A 20761-nucleotide genomic window follows, 5' to 3' on the forward strand; every position below is an offset into this window, starting at 1 on the left:
CGTGTAGGATGTCTATTTCATCAAAATGGATTGAAATTGGTTCTGTAGGTAGCCCTTGGCATGTGGAACATGGCCCTGCTCTTGGATTTTGATTTGGACAAGAATTAGTGTTGGTAAGAGCCTGTGTAGTGTTTTTGAGCTCAAAAAGTGCATCTTGGAGGTGTTGGGGGCCAAAAGAGATGGGAAGGGCTTGAAACTTGATATATGAGCTCTTGAAGGTGATATGAAGAGATCTGGAATTGAAAAACACCATCTGTGGGCCAAAAATGTCATTTAGACATCCTACGCGTAGGATGTCTATTTCATCACTTTTTGCATGTGACCACACAAATATCTTGGCAATGTGCCCATGAGTGTATTGTGCAAGTTTCATGTTATTTGGACAAGTTTTAGTAGGTCTATGCCCCATTATTGCCTCTATGCCCTGACTTTGCGTTTTTTGGTGCACATGAGGTCAATTTTGTCCAAATGGGATGAAACTTGGTGGCTAGCTTGTACAGGCTATTCAGAAACTTTGTGTGATGAGAGATGTTGGGGTTGGTGCCCAGAAATGGCCTTGAGGCATCCTACGCATAGGATGTCTCTTAATGAATTTTTTGTCAGAGGTGCCATTGGTGCTTGCCCTGAGTCCCCCTAAGTCCCTTTTAAGCATTATTTCAAAAAAAAAGTCAAATTGATAGAAGAAAACTCCCTGTGTGGATTTCAGAGCCTCCGAGCCGTTTTTTGACTTTTGGAGTGCTTTTCGGCGATGAAATTTCTTGATGTTGGTCTCCATAGCTTACCGATCCCTTGGGGATCCTTACCATATGGTTTTTGTCGACTTTGGCTTCATCGGAGCTCCATTTGGCAATTTGTCGCTCAAGAAGCGCCCGTGGTTGCATTTTCATGTCTTCGATGACTTGTGGTAGTCTACCACCATAGGACTTGGTTGTTGATGGTCTAGAAAAGCCGCTCGTGAAGTTTGGTGGCAAACGGACATGCGGTTCGGCCACGAGAGCTATTTGACGCTTTGTGTGTCTGATGTCGTTTCTGAAGTTTAGTTCCGCTTCGGGTCACCGTATGTTCATGTGGCTATATAGACGTGTCAAGCATGTCGAGATGCTCCCACCCATGAGTTTTGGTAGCATTTGGGCACCTCTCCGCCGATTTCCCATTTGGTGGCCTCTTGCGGGGCTCTAGGAATTAGGGTTTTTCCTGATGGTTTTCTACTGCCTTTGGTCATCCAAAAGTGGTCTCCTATACTAGGGTTAGCCGTTAGGTGGCCACTTCTACTTGTAGGTCTCTACTGCTCGCTTTCTGTGTGAACCCTACGCTAGTGTTCGCGACAAAAAATCAAACATGCGCGAAAAGCTCAAGGTGGTGAGCCAACCTCTCATGTCTGGAGCCTGTCGGGTGGTCGTGCGCGTCGTAGAAGCTGCTAAAAATCCCGTTCGCTCTAGGTGGCAGAAGCTCTCTCTCAAAAGTCAATAGTGAAAATGAGCTTAAAATGAAGTGAAAATTTCTTATAATGGGGTTCCCCGAACCACTTTCCGTGAAATTTGACATGTGCTCCCAACTTTTTGAGAGATGTGGTTTAGGCTCAAAAATTTCTTGATTTGGACTCCATTTGCCCACTTTACGAGAAATTTGATGTTTCGATCAAAATCTGGCCAAAACACGCTTTTCGCTCCTGTCTCATAATTGCACTCCCATTGTACCATAGGTTGTCCTATAGTCACTGATCATCCCCATATTTTTTGTTTTTCATTACGACCGTTTTTCACCTGCTTTTTGTATTTTTGAAGTTTTTCTGCCAAAAATTAGTAAAATTAAAAGAAAAATAGAAAATTAAACCCAAAAAAATCCCCAAAAATCATAATAAATCAAAAACATCACTTCAAAACACAATATACACTCACAAGCAATTTTTATGGTCCGTTTTACTAATATTTTTCCCAAAAAATAGCTATTTTTACTTATATACAAACACCTAGGGACTTGATTTGGCGTTTGGCCCCATATAATTATAGATTCATGCTATATAAAGGCATATGTACTTGGGTTAGTTCAAAAAATTTTGCACTCAAATGACAACCCTTTAAAATAGTCGAAAAACATGCCCTTTTTTGCTCTTTCTGCCATTGGGTTCGCATTTGAGAATGCCACCCCCCCTCCTAGCCGGAGTCCTCCCGGATGACAAGGGATCACCTCGGTGTATGTGTCGTGCCTGGGTTAAAAATCATGCTAATGCTTGGCCGTGTAATGTGACCCTACATGATGCATACGCGGTCAATGCATGGAAAAAAATAATGTTGTGCAAGAGGAGGGTAGAAGCAATATGCTTATTGGCATTCGCCGTCGAGGTTTCCTGTTAGTTGTTGATTTGGTCAGCAGATTTTCTTTGCAAGCAAAATTTGTAACTCTACCGCTCTTTGTTTGATCGTCTTTCTTGCAAAAGTCGCTTGGTTTGCCGCTATTGTCGATATGGCCGTAGTCGTCTCCTTAGAGAGCATTTTCGTGGCAAAATTGGCCATAGTCTTTGTCTCTTTGGCTTTCCATTTGTAGCTTTGCTTTGCCAGTTTGTGTAGGTGTATTGCTACTTCCTCGGTTGTAATTGTTTTGTTGCTGATTGGCACCCACATAGATCGGTTTGCCAGTTTTATATGTTGTGTGTCTCTGCCTTCCAATGTTGCTTGTACTGAAGGGAGTTCCTGTTGTTTGGTTTCAGGATCCAAATGCGAATCTCACTTAAGTTGTTGCCGAGCATTTTCTTTGGGATCCATATCTGTTTTATTCCCTTGGTTTTTGGTTGAATTGTCTGCTTCTGTTGAGTTCTTTTGTTGTATTGTTGTTTGTCTGCCATGTCACCTCTATCCTTCCGCACCCATACTTGTTTTTCATGGGTTGCCAACCTTGATCTTGTCACTGTGGTCTGTGTTGTTTTCTGTTTGTAGTGAACATGGTTGGCAGTTCCCTGTTTGTTTGCCATGTTGTTCTTTAGTGGCCCCCATTCTTTTAGTTCTTTATCCAGTGATTGCATTGCTGGCAGTTGATTCTTCAGGGGTTGTTGAGCAAAGGCTATCACATGTTGCTCTTGTGCATGCTGAATTTTCACTGCATTCGCATTTCAATCTATCTGCACATTATACTCTTTTTGCCAAGGTTGTCCCAACAACATGGGGTGTTGTGTGCTTTCATCCGCGACCACATAAAACTTGTGTGGATAAATATATTGATGTACTTGTACATGCAATATAGTCCAGCCCAATGTTTTTAACGAATGTGATGTACTAGTTTCCAGCACTTGTGGAGTAGGATGTAGTTGACCTTTGGGCTTGCGTTGTTTGTATAATCTGTAAGAGATTAGGTTTGCTTGAGCTCCAGAATCAAGAAATGCCGTCGATTCAACTTGATTGCTACCCACTTTGACTGCAATTATTGGCTCCATTGTGTCTTCATCAAAATTCGTTAGTCGAATAGCATTTATTCGCAACGGTGATCCACATTGCTGTTGTTGTCGTAGAAGCCTTCTTTTTGCAATGTGTTATTTTGCTTCTGCTTGGGCTTCTCCTCGGACCCTTTGTTTCTCCTTCATCCGTTGTTTCTCTTGATGGATTTGTTGAAGCATATCCTGTGTTAGTAGTAAATGATATTTCTTTAATCGACACCCACTAATCCAATTTGGCATTTCTTCTCCTGCTAATGTAGCAAGCTTGACAGCTCCGCTTTGTGATAGGTCACTAATTACAAAGGGTCCCATCCCTCGCTTCTTAAGTTTCTTGGCATGTTGCTTCAAGGTATAAACAAGTATATAATCACCTATTTTGAACTCTTTCGTGCGTACATGCTTGTCAAAAAGCTCTTTTTGTCTTCTCTTTTTAGCATAGATCGAAGCTACAGCTTGTAAGCGAAGTTCATCTAGCTTTTCAAGATCATCTATTCTTGAAGAGAGCTCATGCCCTGTCCATTCTAAGCGTTTCGCTCCTCGTAGAGTTGGAATTAAAAACTCTATGAGTAATATAGCATTTAGACCGAACACCATGTTGTACAGTGTTGTTCCTATTGATGTTTTGTAAGCTACCCTATATGCCCATAGTGTCAAGTGTAGCTATTGATCCCAATCTATTCTTGACTCTGATACAATTTTAGTGAGAGCTGTGCATAGTGTTTTATTTGTGGCCTCAGCTTGTCCATTTTCCTGTGGATGATATGGAGCACATTTTCTATGTATGACCATGAATTCCTCTAGCAGATATTCAATGACTTCATTAATAAAATGTGTTCCTCGATCACTGACAATTTCTATTGGTAACTCGTATCGTACAAAGACATTCTCATACAAAAATTGTGCAGTGGTTCGTGCATCTGCTTTTTGTGTTGCCTTAGCTTCCGCCCATTTTGTGAGATAGTCGATAGCCACAATGATATATTGGGTATGGGTGCGATATGCAGGGGGTGAAATAGGCCCCACAAAATCAATGCCCCATTTTGCAAATGCCCTTGCTCCCATCATTGGCCGCAGTGGCATCTCATCTCTATTTATCCGCACCTTGGTGCGCTGACATGCGTCACATCGCTTTACAAACTCTTCAGCATCCATATGCAATGTAGGCCACCATATTCCTACGGTTAAGACAATTTTTGCCGTCTTATTGCCTGAAAAATGGCCTCCACTTATGCCTCCATGTGCGTGTTCTAAAATCAGCAGGTATTCACTTTCACTTGCACAGATTCTAAGTTGATTGTTCTTTCCTCGCTTATAGAGTTGGTTTCCAATTAAATTATAGTCTCGAGCCTCCAGCTCTATAGCCCTTTTCCGTGCTCTTGTTATGTTTTCAGGAAACTTCCTTGTGGTTAAGAAATCAATGATATATTGACTCCATGCAAGTGCAATGTTTACCTGAAACAATGTCGCGTGATCCACTGGTTGTTTGGCACTACATATAGTACAATTGTTAACATAAGCATGTGTGTCAACATACATAGTTGGCCAATAAACCCCTAACTGTTTCAATCTTTGGTGTGTTTTCATTGTCGAACAATGAAATGCACAATCCTGGACGTGCGCTTCTTCAAGATAACACTCGAATTCCTCCGGATTTATACATAATCCTAGAATCTGGTCCGATCCTAGATGATACAGCCGTCCTGCAATCAATTGGAAGTTTTTTGTTTGTCGAATTGTTTGTTGTTTGGATCTGTCTTCCTTGTTATCAAACCTACCTCCAAAGGAAAGAATGCTAACAATTTCCTGAGACCATTTGAGTATCATTTCAATATTGAAAAGATACGCATCAGGTATGTCATCATCTACTCCTTCAGGAGCTTCCCCGTTATGCAGCATTGAAAGATGATCCGCCCGTAGATGAGTTTTACCCTTTTTGACCACCACTATGAAGTCAAACTCTAGCAATATAATAAACCAGCGTACAATTCTCCCAGTAGTGCATGGTTTATTTACCAGATACAAAAGAGCTTGATGATCTGTGAAGAACACAAATTTGTTTGCGAGCAAATAATGTCGAAATTTCTTTACAGCATAAATCATTCCTAACCCCTCTCTTTCGGTGGTTGTGTAGTTCTTTTTTGCACTGTTTAACTCGGCTTGCATAACAAACTCGGAAATCCATTGTTCTGTCTCCAGGTTGAGCCAGAATACTCCCAATTGCATATGTAGAAGCATCAATGTGAACATGGAATATCTTTTCCCAATCTGGTGCTTTAAGTACCGGTGCTGATACAAGGTTTTCCTTAAGATTTTGGAATGAAGTTTCACACTCCTCAGTCCATTCGAGACTGACTAACAAACGATACAGAGGTTTTGTGATGACTGCATACATATATATGAATCTTCGATAATATCCGCAGCGTCCCATGAAGGATTGCAATTGTTTCGCATTAGTAGGCATGGCCAAGTCTACTATGACTTTGATTTTTTCTAGGTCAGTGGTTATGCCATTTCTTGAGACAATATGTCCTCAGGTATTCTTTGAACGCATGCGTCATTAATCTTTGAAAGGTATTTGGGGCATTGGTTAAGCCAAATGGCATAACTTTATACACATATATTCCCCATTCTGTGGCAAACGCTGTTTTGTGTTGATCTTCTATTGCAATTGCCAGTTGGTTATACCTTGAAAACCCATCTAGAAAGGAATAAGCCCGTTTCCCGGCCACCCTCTCAAGTACATGTTCTGTGATCGGCAAGGGATAGTTATCCCTTATGGTGGCTACATTTACCTTTTTGAGGTTCACACACAGTCGCAACTTTCCATTCTTTTTGGAGACAACTACAATGGGTGACACCCAATCTGTATGCTCGATTTCATAGATGAATTCAACATCCATCAACTTGTCAATCTCCTCTTTGATTCGTTTAGCAAATGTGTCGTTATATGTATAAGGACGTTGTTTGTTAGGTTTGGCATCTGATTTCAAAGGAATTGTATGTTGGCATATCGATGGATCAACTCCTTTGAGCTCTTTGTAGGACCATGCAAACACATCTTTATACTTCTTGAGAAGTTGTGTTAACAGTTCTTCTTCGTCAGACTCTAAATCAGTTGCAATATAGACCGGCTAAGGCTTTTCTCCTGGTTCAACGAGGTCTATCCGTTTTGTATTTTCTGGCCCATCGTAAGATTCTTGGTTTATCCTTTCCCTGACTGGTGGTGTCATTATGATTTTTCTGTCGTGGATGGTGAATTTTCGATAGTGTGATGGTACATTCATGTTTCCTTTTTCTGACTCCTCCTTACCGTCACTTTCTCCTTCAGTCGTCCATACCTCTCGTAATGACCGTTTCAGTTCTTGGTATTTCTTTTTACGCTCCAGTTTGGTCCACTCTGGATCTTTTGTTTTTTCTTATTTTGATTTTTGAGATTTTTTTAATTTTGTTTTTGTTTTAGCTTTTCGTATTTGTTTTATTTCTTCTTGCGTTCATTCCCTTCGAACTTTTGAGAATCTGTCTGATATTTGATCTTTTACACAATCCTCTGCCTTGACAAGAATTAGATAGTGAGTTTTATCTTTTATCCTGGGCATCAAGTTCTCTCTCATTTTGTTTTGTACTTGTTTTTTCCTATAGCGTTCCTGGCGTCTAGGGTGCTGATTGGCAAAATCATAGAACTTGATATCCGTTGTTTTCTCCCCACGCTCGCTTGAGCTGTCTGAACACTCGTTATCTGCATTGTCATTTACTTCCAGATGCTCAGAGGAGTCATAAAAATCTTCTTGTTCTTGTGGTTCTACAATCTCATCTCCTCCTCGTATAATTCTTACCATGTAATAGGGTAGCGCATCATAACCATCCTTATCGCAAAATTTTGTCGTTGGGCTATCTGTAATGGTACAGACATCCAATGTTGCTAGTATGTATTCCCATTCCAGAGGTTCCAAGGCATCTTCAGGAAAAGGTTTCATAATATAATCCTTGTCCTCAATCGCTCTTTCTAAGACGCATTCCTCTCTTTTTAAGCTCCCATAATGTAAAGCTCCACACATCCATAGCTCTTTTTGTTGCCCTAGCCATGCTGGGAGTTCTCACCTTGCCAATGTAGCTGAATCAAACTCTTCTACTGGTGTCTGGTTCACATCCTTGTAACTATGGTATTTCAAGTGAATTTTGGTTGTAGTCTCGCCATGTCTGAGGTATATGTAGTCGTAACCCCAATCCTGGACCATCTTTAATTGTCGCATGAATGGTCATATGCATCACCATGCTTACTCACATCAAGAGATTGATGTCAAATCTCCACAGTGAGCGATGCACTAGAAACATCACTGAAAACTAGCTTGCCATTAGGTATAGAATTACTTATGGTTTTGTTGAAGGTTTCCCATGATGACGATGGTAGCGAGCATAGCAAGAAAATGGCCTTCATTTCATCACCAAAATTGAGGCCTTTTGAAGTAATCTGCGAAAAGATGCTGTTGAACTCGTTCAAGCAAGAACTAACATTAGTGTCCTCTTTCATATTCATGTGGATAAGCTTCTTCATCAAGAAAACCTTGTTCGAGGCATTGTTGCCATCCCATGCTACCAATAGAGTATCCCAAAAATCTTTTGCATTGGTCTTATCCATTATGGTAAAGTAGATGGATTCACCAAGGTGTAGGTGAATAGTCGTCATAGCATGCTCATTCAAATCTTCCCATTGTTCATCAGTGTACACAATCTCTCTTCGTTCATGCAAGGGTTCTATCAAGCCTTTGTTGATCAAAACATCTTGCATACATTACCGCCAAATAGCAAAGTTTGTGCCATCAAACTTTTTGATGTAGTAATCTCTCTTTTAGAAGCACTACTCACAGCCATGACTCAAGAGTATGTAGCCAAAAACTTTATGGCAAATTGCCTGGGATAATTTTGGCGGAGTTTTCCCTAGAAAAGGAGCAAAAATTCAAACCAAAAGTAGTAAAATCGCTGTGTAAAAGCAGTTAGACGTGTCAAGAAAGCATAAAACGGACTTGTGAAAAAAATCCGGAAGAGTCTCCTCTATAAGGGGAGCAAACTGTCAAACCCGACAGACCAAAAAGTAATGCATACACTGGTCAAGACAACCACTGGGTATAAATTGTTCAAAACCACAGCTGTGTGATCGCCAACTCAGCATCAAAAGCACAAGAAACCATCCAGATACATTCCTATGGCGAGGGTACCATGAGAGGGGAACTCCAACTACCTGTATCACCGAAGGCATCTTAACATTCGAGAATACCCCAACTCAAATAAAACCTCACGGAACGACCCTCCAAAGGCTAAAGCAGACACAAAACGACTAGCCATAGTCTCAGAAAGAGCTCTTCCAATCCGATTCTCAAAAACGGCCGAGAAAACTGCCAAAATAGCCAAAAAAATGGCTCCACACATAGCACAATAGGTAGTGTTCGCAACTCAACGTACATGAGTGACCGCGCTCAAACAGGTGCCAAGAATTGCTGCATGCAATAAAAGTGATCCCTGCGGGGATATCTGCTCAGCTCAATCGCACTATGGTATGCTAAAAGAAACATTCATCTATCAATGCATCTATCCATAGAGAAGCTACTATCAAAATGGCTGCCAAAATTGTCTAAAAGGTGTTGTGTATGTAAGTGTTTGGAAACTTGGAGAAATTGTGTATAAACACAATCGAAAGCCCCTTGTAAGCTGCATGTCGGTGTCTGTATGGGAATGTCAGTGCCACCGGACAGAAATGCACTAGTCGACTAGCCGCCAAGGAAGTTGTTGCCGATGTCGGGTGTCACCCCTCTGTGGTAGAGGCACCTCACTCGTGCACATCACAAGCGCAGTCGTCCACGAAAATATCGGCATCGGGTCGGATGTCAAAAATCCACCCATAATGAGAGGTGTCGAGCCGATGCGGAGCACCAAGAAAGTAAGTGTGCTCTCTTTGTCACTTCGTACGCCGATGGCAGTGCTGATGCAGAGCGGCGAGTTGTCGATGTTCGGTGTTGAGGTCGACGGACTAAGGTCGAGGACTGTCTCTGAAGTTGGTGTCAAAACGACTAATCACCAATGTTGAGGCCACCTCCCACCATTCGACGGGAGTCTCCGATGGTGAGATGAAGCCCTGCTCTCTCTCTCTCTCTCTCTCTCTCTCTCTCTCTCTCTCTCTCTCTCTCTCACACACACACACACACACACACACACATACACACACACACTCTCTCTCGGATTGTTGAGGGTTTGGTGGTGGTGGGGGGGGGGGGGGGGGGGGGGGGTGTCTGAGATTGTAGGGTGATTGATTGGGGACTAGACAGAATGTTTCTCAATCAATCTAGTATTAGAGGAATTGCACAATGCGTACCCTTATTGCAATGCAACCAAAGCCTAAAATCTTAGAATCATTTATGTGTCTTTGGTTGTGAGACATATGCACATGTGCCAAAAGAGCTTAGACAAAAGCTTGAATCAAAGTCACATAAATGTAGCTTCATTGATTATAGGGCAGATGGAGAATTGGATTAGCGACATTGGCACCCGACATCTCTTAAGATCATTAGAAGCTCGAATTACATATTTGATGAATCCAAGATGGGTAGAGTGCACGAGAGTCACATTTGAGGATGTTTCCTCAAATTTTGTCAAAAGTCAAAAGTCTAATGAGAAGTAAAAAGCAAAAATTAAAATGACGTGCCTTATTCAAAGAAAGAGAAATTAAGATGCAAACTAAAAATATATATATTATTTATACAAAAAAATAATTTTCTCTCTCTCTCTCTCTCTCTCTCTCTCTCTCTCTCTCTCTCACACACACACACACACACACACACACACACAAAATGAGAGAGAGAGAGAGAGAAAGAGAGAGAGGGAAAGCAAGCCTTAGAGAAGAAATGAAATGAAATGAAATGTTATATTAATGTCTTCAGAAGGCCAGAATGACCTATGAGACCAGAAAGTTACAATGTGGTGGATCTGATACAAAGTCAGAGTGACAAAAATGACAAAATAAAATGACAAAATAAAATGCTATAGAATCTGAAACAGCTAGGTGTGATCTAAGCAGATAGGTGGGATAGCTAAATCACAGATCACAAAAGATCTAGCATCGGTCACTGGCGGATCTCATCAATCTCCTCCATGGTCAAATAGCCTAACCGGGCGTCGTGCATGTCGGGCCAAAGTGATCCGAATCCTCTGATGCAACCTCCGTCGATGTTGTGTAGTCCTCCGCAATCGTGGGCGTCTAGATCTCCCTAGCTCGATTTCTCGATCGATCAGTGTGCCTCCGGTGTGAGGCGGCGAGCTCTCCTGTGGTAGTAGCTCCTTCGGGTGTCCAATGTCTGCTCTAAAAAAGTCTTTGATCCGTCTCTGAGACTGGTTGGTCTCTCCTCTCATCAGGCTCTCTCTGTGTTTGCGCAGCTCGAGCAAAAACAGACCCAAGCATCTCTAATCCTCGTACCGCATGACTATGGAGAGTGGTCCGAAGCCCTCTCTGAACAAGCAGTGGAAGCGGCCACGTATCTCGTAGTAGACGGGGTAGTAGCATGTGTAGTGCAACTCTGTCTCAAGCTCTAGGTCACATAGGAGGCATGTCCTGGCCTCTGTTGGTACTCTGTTGTATCTCCTAGTCTCGATCCACAACTGGTGTGAAGATGTGCGTATCTGGCCAATAGCACATCGTATCCCATGAGACAAGTGGGTGTCCATGTATCTGGGTCTCGTCACAAAACCTTCCTCTGTAAGCTGGAGAAGATGCTCTCTATAGAAAGCCATCTTCGTGCCCAGCTCACGTGCTGCATGTATCCATGTCCTCCTGGTGTCTAGCTGAGTCAGGTCCTGGCGGATGAGCCTGGTGATCTCGGACTGTGTGAGAGTCAGAGAGCGTACATCCAGTGAGTACTGGAAGTGGGGTAGTTTGTCTATGCTGAACTCATGCGCCTGAAACCATGATGTCATCTCCCCATACCAGCATGTTGTATCTCCCTGCATGGCTAACTGTTGAGAGGACTCAAGTGCAAGGCAGGCATATCTGTTTCTGGGAAGTTCCCAGATGCGGTGTATGAAGGAGACAGATCTAGTGAGCGCCTCAACCGCTAGTGGAGGGGCAGCTATCTCTGCTCGTATAATGGCACGTGGTACTGAAGCCTTGGGTCTACTGAGTCGTGAGATCATAGAGACTAGTAGCTTCTCCATGTCCCCCCATCCATCATTGCGACCTGTCCTCCCATGATGGTCCAATGAAGGTCCCCAAATCTCATCTCCATAGAGCAATGTAGAAGCCACCAGGGTGTCAAAGAGCCAGAGCTTCGTCCGAGGCTCCTGAAACTGAACATGTGAACACATCCTCTCCAATCTACCCAATGCTGCATGGGCTCTGGTCAATCTAGTCTTTGTTGCTCTTCTCAATGAAAATGATGGTCCACTAAAAACCACTCCAAGGTAGGTGTAAGCATCTGTATACTCCACTGTCTCATGGCCGTATGTGAATGCGGGCGCTGACCTCCTGATCCACTGTGGGGTCGTATTAAATACCATGACCTTGGTTTTACCAAGGTTGATAGACAAACCACTTTCATGGGCAAAGCTATGCAAAGCATCCAAGTGACGTTGCATCCCCTCCAGAGAGTCGGAGATCAACACAATATCATCAGCATATAACAATAGTGGGATCCATGTTCCTGCTAGTTGTACACCTCTATCACCATCTCTCTCAATGTAGTCAGAAACCTCATCCACATACATACCAAACAGAGTAGGAGAGAGCGGGAAACCCTACTTCACCCCAATAGTGGAATGAACCGCTATAGATAGGCCCTTTGAGGTGCGTAAATGCCCCACATTGACCTGTACATTGCCATGACCCCCCAAATGAGCTCTATGGGTACACCCATCTCCTGTAATCTGCACATTAATCTAGCTCTGGGTACGGTGTCAAATGCTTTGCGGAAGTCCACAAAGCTGCAATAGATCCGTCTCCCATGTGATCGGCCCTCCTCAATGATGGCTCTGAGTTTCAAGATATGGTCAAGAGTAGAAAAACCTCTCCTGAATCCTGTCTGTCCGGCTGCGCATATCCCTTCCCTCTCTGCCCATCTACTCAGTTGCTGCTCAAGAATGGATGTGTACAACCTGCCAATGTGTGTCGGATCATGATAGTGCGATAATTCCCAGGCTCCATACGGTCTCGTGACTTGAAGATAGGTACAATAGTAGATAGGCTCCAAGTATCAGGCAAGCCCTCACACATGACACGATTAAACATAACTGCTAGGAGCTCTGCTAGTAGATCTCTGGCATGCATGAAGTGCTCAGTCACTAAGCCATCATGATCATATACTCTCCCAGTCCTCATCCTGTCAATGGCCTTCCTCACCATCTCAACGGCAAAAAAACCACATGTGGATGGGGGCATGGATCGGGGGGGTCAGGAAGGGGCGATTGTCCATGAAAGAGCCACCATGCCTCACGTGAGTCCTGACTCAAGAATAGCTGGTATAGATCCTGCTCTAGGCGAGCCAAATATGCCCTCTTCTTCCGCCGCATTAGGCATCGGAAGTCAATCTGTGACTGTCTGTGAGTGATGTCCCCAAAAGCACCTCCCTCTAAAGTCTAGCTCTTTGTCTCTCGGCATTCCTCATCATACCAGCTGTTCTGGGGCATGCTTCCAAAACAACGTCTCTGCTCAGGCTGTGTGTGTGGGTATGCGTTTGCTGCTGCATCATGTAACGTCTACGTCAATATAGTAATACTCCTTCAAAGGTCGCCCTGGCTCTTTTGTACACAAGCATCTGTAGATCCCATCTATGTATACAGAGTCCGTCTCCCGTGTGAAGGTGTAGCGAGTAGGAGCTGCTGCCTATGGCTTGTGTGCTACACTGAACTCGAAAGAGATGGTCAGCGACACAAGAGCATGGTCCACTGCCACACCAATAGGTCTGGGTCCATGAGGTCCTGGATACTAAAGATGAGACTCGGCTGTGCCATGACATAATCCACTGTGCTAGCTCCATGTCTGTGTGGAAAGCATGGGAAATCTCTGTAGGCCATTCAAGATGACCAATCCATGTGCAGTCCCCATGTCTATCATGTGTCGTCCATACTCACTATGCTCCCCATCTTGTGATAGTCTGGATAGGCCTGCCTCTTCAACATCCAGCTCTCTCAGCATCTCTTCTGAAGTATCATAAAAAATTGTCTGATGATGAGCAATGCTAGAATTGAAATCCAATAGAATGATGATGTCACCATCTCTAGAGAAATCCCAGATGTCATCATCCAAAATAGAAAAGGGGGATTGTCCTCTGGGTGGTGCATACACCGACGTACTCGGGGGAAAGTAGCAAATAGCAATGTAAATATATTTGTCTATCTCTGCTCTCAATCTCACCCACATGTACCTAGCTTGCTCATCCGTGCGAGCTATGTGTATCAATGGCTACAACTCCTCCTTGAATAACACTGCTACTCCACCTGAGCCCCGCCGTCTGTGCTTTGATCGTATCTCCTATCTACATGCGGTCCCCCATCTGTATCCACTAATGTGAGGCATAGACTACCCAGGGGCCTGATGTGTCTCAGAGTAGAAGATGATATCTCTCCCACTAAAACTTTCTTCAAAAGAACCCACATCTAGACGCATAGATCCATTACAATTCCAAGTAGCAACTCTGAGTGTGGTCCCATAGGTCTCACACCGTCATGTGGAGCGTGGCTCCAATATCACCACTCTTCCATCTCGGTAAAAAGAAATCTTACCTTTTTTAAAACAATGTTTTGATCTATGGAAAGTTGAAATCAAATCTAAAAGAAATCTGATCGTGATTTTATTGGAAGAGAAACAAGGGAAAACCCTCCAACCATATTAATTTAATCCTTACTTTGAGTTGAGAAAACAACTCATTTAAAAAGTTTATTATCATCATTGTTAGAAAGAAACCAGGGTACAGTGTATTTTAACCGCCTAAAATCATAAAATCCCGGTTAGACTTTGAGTTTGCCTAAAGAAAACCAGCAAATTTACACAAGTTTTAGTGTAAATACCGGCAAAAGCTTCAAATTTTGACATAAAAACCGGTAGAATTTCAAATTTGCCCTTATTTTCTTCGGTTAGGAAAAATGTATTTTTCTAGCGCTGATCATCATGCTTCTTCCTACGCAAACAAAAAAAAAGCATTGAATAGACTCTTGTCAAACTGATCATTACATTGAGTAGACAATACAGCTCACACAAAAAAAACTGATCATCATTTTAGACTTGGGTCACCCCATCACAAAGCCTCCTTTGCCAAGCCAAAACTCTCATGTAAGGTGTAAGGTAATAGAATAGAGGAGGAAGTGTTCCAACTCTTTGCCAACATTGTCTTTGATAGGGTTGATCAACATCACCTTTTAGGACTATTACATATGTATCAATGCAAATCCTTATGTAACATCTTTACTACATCAAGGTACAAATCATTAAACCAAGTTATCAATCTAACCACACTGTTAGACAAGGTTGTCAATGTAGTCATCAAAGTCATCCATAACAATTTGGTGGGTGCGACGACGACGAGAAATGGTACCACTATGGAGATCAAATTGGAGGGATCCAACTTGGCTACGCAAGAATTGTAGCACTATGCCAAATGTGGCGGGGCAAGCCCTTTGGGCTGATGCCATAGCCACCAGTTGGTGCTCTACACTATGTTGTTGATTGAAGCGCCCTACACTAAACACACTTATGGGACTAATCTGCTCAATCCTAGGCCCATCATCTACAACTTCTTTACTCACTTTATCAAAGTCATTGGCACAACAAGCTTTGGCACTCGCTACATTAACATGGATATTGTAGCACCCCTCGCATAAGTCATAGCCAACCTTGTCTCCACACTCCACACAATGGTAGCGATTGTGACTAATGATTGGAAACATCTGCAATTAGGAAACACTTAATTTAGTGATCATCCAAGGAAAGAATCAAGTGTAGGAAGCATGATTCATACCCCACATCCATCGCATCCAACTCCGACGTGCACAAATCCATCATCCTCTTCAACCACACCATCCTCGACATCATTTACCTGTCTCTCATCTTTATGATCCCCTGCACTCACATAAGGATGTCACGTTAAAGCTTTTCATATTTGCAATGACACTTCCAAATTAAACATGAGAAAGAGATATCGACATCTCTAGGAGAGAAGAAGAAAGAGACATAAGAGACCTTAGGCCTCCTAATGCAGGCCCAGGGTTAAAAATCTTATGCTTCCCTTGTTATGACTAGTTTTGGGAAGATGTTGTGGTGCTGTTGGTAGATGTCGTGGCTCGTTATGAGAATGGCTTGCCGTGAAAATCTTTTATTTTTTAATACATTCATCACTCACAATTTGTGAGTTCTGCCAAAAATTCAAAAGTTACTCTATTGTTGAAAGACATGAGAAATTTACAATGCACAACAAGCAAGGTCACATTGCTTTTCAAGTTCCTGCCAAAATGCATAGCAATAAAATAAGTGAGTCTGTTTGGGTGTCATAATTGAAAAGGAGACTACTACTACTTCAAGAGAATGACTTTGCCAAAAGGTGGTAGGTGAAGAAGTGAACCATAAGTTATTAGAGAGAGAGAGAGAGAGAGAGAGAGAGAGAGAGAGAGAGAGAGTGGACAAAATGTGTCCGTAGGTGAATGTGAGTTGGGGAGGCCCACACAAAGGGGGGTAATTGTTTTGAGTTAACCCCCTCCACTTATTGCACCTCAAAAAAGGCACAAATGTAAAACAAGAGGATTATCCCAATCAACACGTACGTGTGTGTGTGTGTGTGTGTGTGTGTGTGTGTGTGTGTGTGTGTGTGTGTGTGTGAGAGAGAGAGAGAGAGAGAGGGAGAGACAGATGAGGAAGTCACATCTATCACACCAATGGCTCTTTCACAATTACCCCCCTCCATGTGGGCAACACCTTATTCTTTAGTACAAAACCTCAGATTAACCAGTGCAAGATAGCATTGAGGGAGAGTTGGGGGATGTAGCCAATGTCATTTGTAGCGCTCGTTTAGCGCAAGAGATGATCCAAGGGGACAAAGTTAGACCACATCTGAATAGGGTTCATTTTAACCACATGAGTTGTGATGAGGAACTAAGGAGGGACAATGTTGCACTTCATACCAAATTTGAGAATCAAGACATTACCCCCTAGAGAGTCATCCTTAATCAGTAACATAGCCTTACTTTTATTTGCCATGGGTTCATGTATAGCTAATAAAGTGAGATCGTTAATCCAAGAGACCCCTCACACGGAGAGGGGTAATTGGTTTTTCAAAGATTTTTTACCCCCTGATTTTCCATTCACACGTGAGGTGAGGGGTAAATTGTTATTTGGGTGGGGGGTAGAGCAACTGCAGCCCAAAGAGGTGCAGTTAACCTTGCAGCAAGAGGTAACAAACAATTATATGCATTGGATTCTTCACATAGATTTCTTTCCACATGGAAAGAATAAAAAAAGATTGTTTATCTCAAGTTTTAAATCGTTCTACACATTTCTTGCATGAAAAAAACAATTTTTTACTAATCATATCGTTATTTACACATCTTTTGAGAAGCATTTCCTTTCACTCTCTTCCACTTAGCGTTTCTTTCTTGACGTGTGATAGCGTTTCTTTCTTGACGTGTGATTGTGAGAGTAAAAAGGGAATGGAGGTAATTTTTCACATATGCAGTTTGGAGGGGGTAAAGCAAAACGGATAACCCCCTCTCGTGTGGGGGTACCCCAAGTAAGGTCGTTAATCCCATGTCCAACACCCCATGGCAACTTAAAGGAGAGGGACTCTTAAGAAGGGGCCTTTAAAATGCAGGGACCTTCATGTAAGACAGTGAACAATCATAAATGATAATATGTTACATATAAGGATGTGATCACGCAAAGCATAGTTATCAATAAGATCTTACGATACCCCCACACGAGAGAGGGTTACCCGTTTTGCTTTACCCCCTCCAACTACACATTTGAAAAATAACCACCATCCCATTTTTACTCTCACAAACACATGTTAAAAGAAAGAAGCATTAGGTGGAAGGATTGAAAGAAAATGGTTCTCAAAAGACGTGCAAAGAAGGATGTGACTAGTAAAAGAAATCTTTTTCATACAAGAAAGATGAAACACAATTTGAAACTAAGAATAAAAAACCTTTTTTTATTCTTTCAATATGAAAAAAAATCTAATTGAAGAATCCCAAAGCACATGATTGTTTGTTACTCCCTTTTGTGAAGTTAACTGCACCTCTTTGGACTTCAGCAGTTGCTCTACCCCCCATCCAAATAACAAATCACCCCTCACGTCACATGTGAGTGTGAAAAGAGGAGGTAAAAAATCTTGGAATAACAAGTTACTTGCTTTGTGTAGGGGGCCTCTTACTACACAACTTAACCAAAATTTGGTATACTTACCTCCCACACGTTGCGGACTAAATCATAAGACATTGACTGAAGTGATTGATGTTTAGACATACACACAAACACGCTCAAGGTGGAGGGTACCTTTTTGGCTTTCTAAAAGAAGCCTTGAGTTAAGTTATGCATACTTTCAATGTTTTAAGTGATGAAGATTGAGGCTTATCTTAATGTTGATACATATACATTAATAAGTTATCATTTATATATATATGTGTGTGTATGTGTGTGTGTTTTTTTACATATACATTAATAAGTTATCATTGATATACATATATATGTGTGTATGTGTGTATGTATATATATATACACACACACATATATTAATCAGCAAATCATGTTAAGAGAAGAAAAACCAGTGAAATATGTGAGAACTTAGTTCACAATTCTTGCAAAATTCAAAATTTATGCTAGTACTTCTGGTTTGCTTCTTTGCGAGGAGAAAACTCGATCGTTTAATAAAAGAGACATTCTTAAACAATGCTCCACCATATACAATTCTATTTAAACTCAACTAATGGTTTTATCACTTTCTTATTGTTTTAAAAAGCCATCGTGACCCTTTCACTTTTTGTTTCTCGAACTACACCTTAAAAAGGTCAGCGAGGTGGAGACCTTGAATAGTTGAATATAAGACAAATAACTGATGTGAACATGCATTTGGCGTAATCAATTGATAACCACGCATCGCATGACTATTGCCTATATATATATATATATGTATATATATATATATATATATATATATATATATATAGAGGCACACACACACTCACATATATTAATGAGCAAATCATGCTAAAGAGAAGAAAAACCAATGAAGTATGTGAAAACTTACTTCACAAATCTTACAAATTTCAAAAAAATTGCTGGTATTTTTAGATTGCTTCTTTACGAAGGAAACTTGATCGTTTAATAAAACAGACATTCTTAAACAATGCTCCACCATATATAATTCTAGTTAAACTCAACTAATGATTTTATCACTTTTTTATTGTTTTAGAAAGCCATCGTGACCCTTTCACTTGTTGTTTCTAGACCTACACCTTACCTTAAAGAGGTCTGCAAGGTGGCATAGTTGCATACAAGACAAATAAATGATGTGATCATGCATTTGGTGTAATCAACTGATAACGCGCGTCGCGTGACTTCTGCCTAACATGAAAGCAAAATATGTACCTGGCGTTGCTGGAGTGGTTGAAAGGAGCTGGGTGGTGTCTAGTCGGCGTTGGGAGTAGAGACTTGAGAAAGCGCGCTCCAAAAAATGGTGTAGTGCCAGACACAGGCGCACAGGCCGATGCACACCTCCGCATCCGCCGCAACTGGGATTCGAGGTCGCAGCCTCTCGCTCCTTCCAGCACCCTTCGCACAACGCTGCTCATCGTCATCATCGAAACACACACACTTACATTCGAATCTCGATCACGCGAATCTCGGCAACCACGCAAGAAACACGTGCTTACCCTCGCCGCAGTTAATGACTACTGGCCGGTATAGCAGATTCCGGCATGCACTACAGGAAACGTCCTCTACACCGACCTTGGACGTGGGCGTTGTCTCTGCAGCAACCATGGCGAGCTCTGGGTAGACGTGTAGCTTGTGACCGCGGGAGTCGAAACCTGCATTCAATGAGTTCGAATGATCGCTGCTGCTAGGCGTCGTTCCAAAGAGGGGGAGGATGCGGGGCGAGAAGACAGCGGTTGCTTGCTCCATAGCTGCCACATCAAGAGCTCCAATATTAATCCCACGTGCCCAAATTAGGTCTCGACGTGAAGAACCTGCTGTCCTTACCTAGAGTCTCGCTTGCCTTTCGTTGATAGTGCAGAGGCCACGCCTTCTCCAGCAGAAAATGCAGCTGACGGCACACGCGTGGGAAATGGAGGTAGGGTCGCCGACACGCAGGGCATTGCGATGGCTTTCTCTCATTCATAGATCGCCGAATGCACCAGAAGCAAAAGACATGTCCGCAAGCTGAACAATCATAGCAGTAACCGGCATTATAGCACCGAGAAATCGCAGCTATAATACCATTCTGCACTATATCAATAGCAGCTGCGTACCTTGCAGGACGACGGGTTTGTAAGCAATGTCCCTGCAGCAGAGAAATTGCTCTCTCTCTCTCTCTCTCTCTCTCTCTCTCTCTCTCTCTCTCTCTCTCTCAACGCTACACGTACAGGCATATTTGACAGACAAAAGGCTCGAAAGGCTCGCCCACGCCTTCTTGAAGATCATGCCCGGCCTTAGTGGGGTCGGTAGTGGCGTTCTCGGATCCTCCATTGCTGCTGCCTCTGCTGCCTTCACACATGCTGTAGGCTGCTGGAAACCGGAGTCGACCTCAAAACCTCCCAAAGTGAGCTCCTCGTATCACTCAATTTGTAAGCAAGTATCGTATAACGTGTTTCTTGGTACATTTTCGCTTTCACACCAGACGCAACTTCTAAGTTCGCCCAACTCCTTTTTCCAACATTGACCTTTGAACTACTCTCAACTCCTGAGTCCTTACCAAGAACTTTTTGAACTTTTTTAGGGTCAAGTTCTCAACAATGCTGGGGAGAATGTGGACTCTCAGCTTACAATCATGCCCCTTGAAGATTGAAAAGTGCAAGCAAGAGGAAATTTTGGAAAATTTCGTCTCAATTTTGGAAAAAATATCGCAAATTTTCAAGCTTTCCCTTTGAAAATTTGAAAACACTGAAAACAAGCTCAAATTTTCAAGATTCCCTTTTGCATGGTTGTGAAAATGATTTTTCTCAAGCTATGAAAGAGAGGGGATTGGCACATGCAAATCACCCCCCACCCAATCATGCCCTGTATAGGACTTTGGTCATGCTATTTATGGGACCCCCTTTATCGCATGTCCGTCCGGACCCTTGGCATATCCAGTCTTACCTTAAGCTTGACATTAC

The 20761-nt window shown here is 42.4% G+C and overlaps 1 protein-coding gene across 2 annotated transcripts; it reads right to left on the bottom strand.

Annotated features, from left to right (window-relative positions):
- Positions 1-14733: 14733 nt before the first annotated feature.
- On the bottom strand, positions 14734-20214 carry LOC147434941 (E3 ubiquitin-protein ligase PRT1-like). 2 transcript variants are annotated; one of them, XM_086491318.1, is made up of 7 exons: positions 20030-20214; positions 19916-19947; positions 19647-19826; positions 19319-19570; positions 19035-19217; positions 15418-15518; positions 14734-15346 (listed from the first exon to the last, which is right to left on the bottom strand). In XM_086491318.1, the coding sequence occupies exons 1-7, from the start codon at positions 20158-20160 to the stop codon at positions 14918-14920; spliced, it is 1308 nt and encodes a 435-aa protein (XP_086347444.1). In that variant the 5' UTR covers positions 20161-20214; the 3' UTR covers positions 14734-14917. The 2 variants fall into 2 exon arrangements, with proteins under 2 accessions (XP_086347444.1, XP_086347443.1); XM_086491317.1 differs by having other exon boundaries at positions 19035-19229.
- Positions 20215-20761: the final 547 nt, after the last annotated feature.

This window comes from Adiantum capillus-veneris, chromosome 19, assembly GCF_014529385.1.
Source record: "Adiantum capillus-veneris isolate H3 chromosome 19, ASM1452938v2, whole genome shotgun sequence".
Taxonomy (NCBI): domain Eukaryota; kingdom Viridiplantae; phylum Streptophyta; class Polypodiopsida; order Polypodiales; family Pteridaceae; genus Adiantum; species Adiantum capillus-veneris.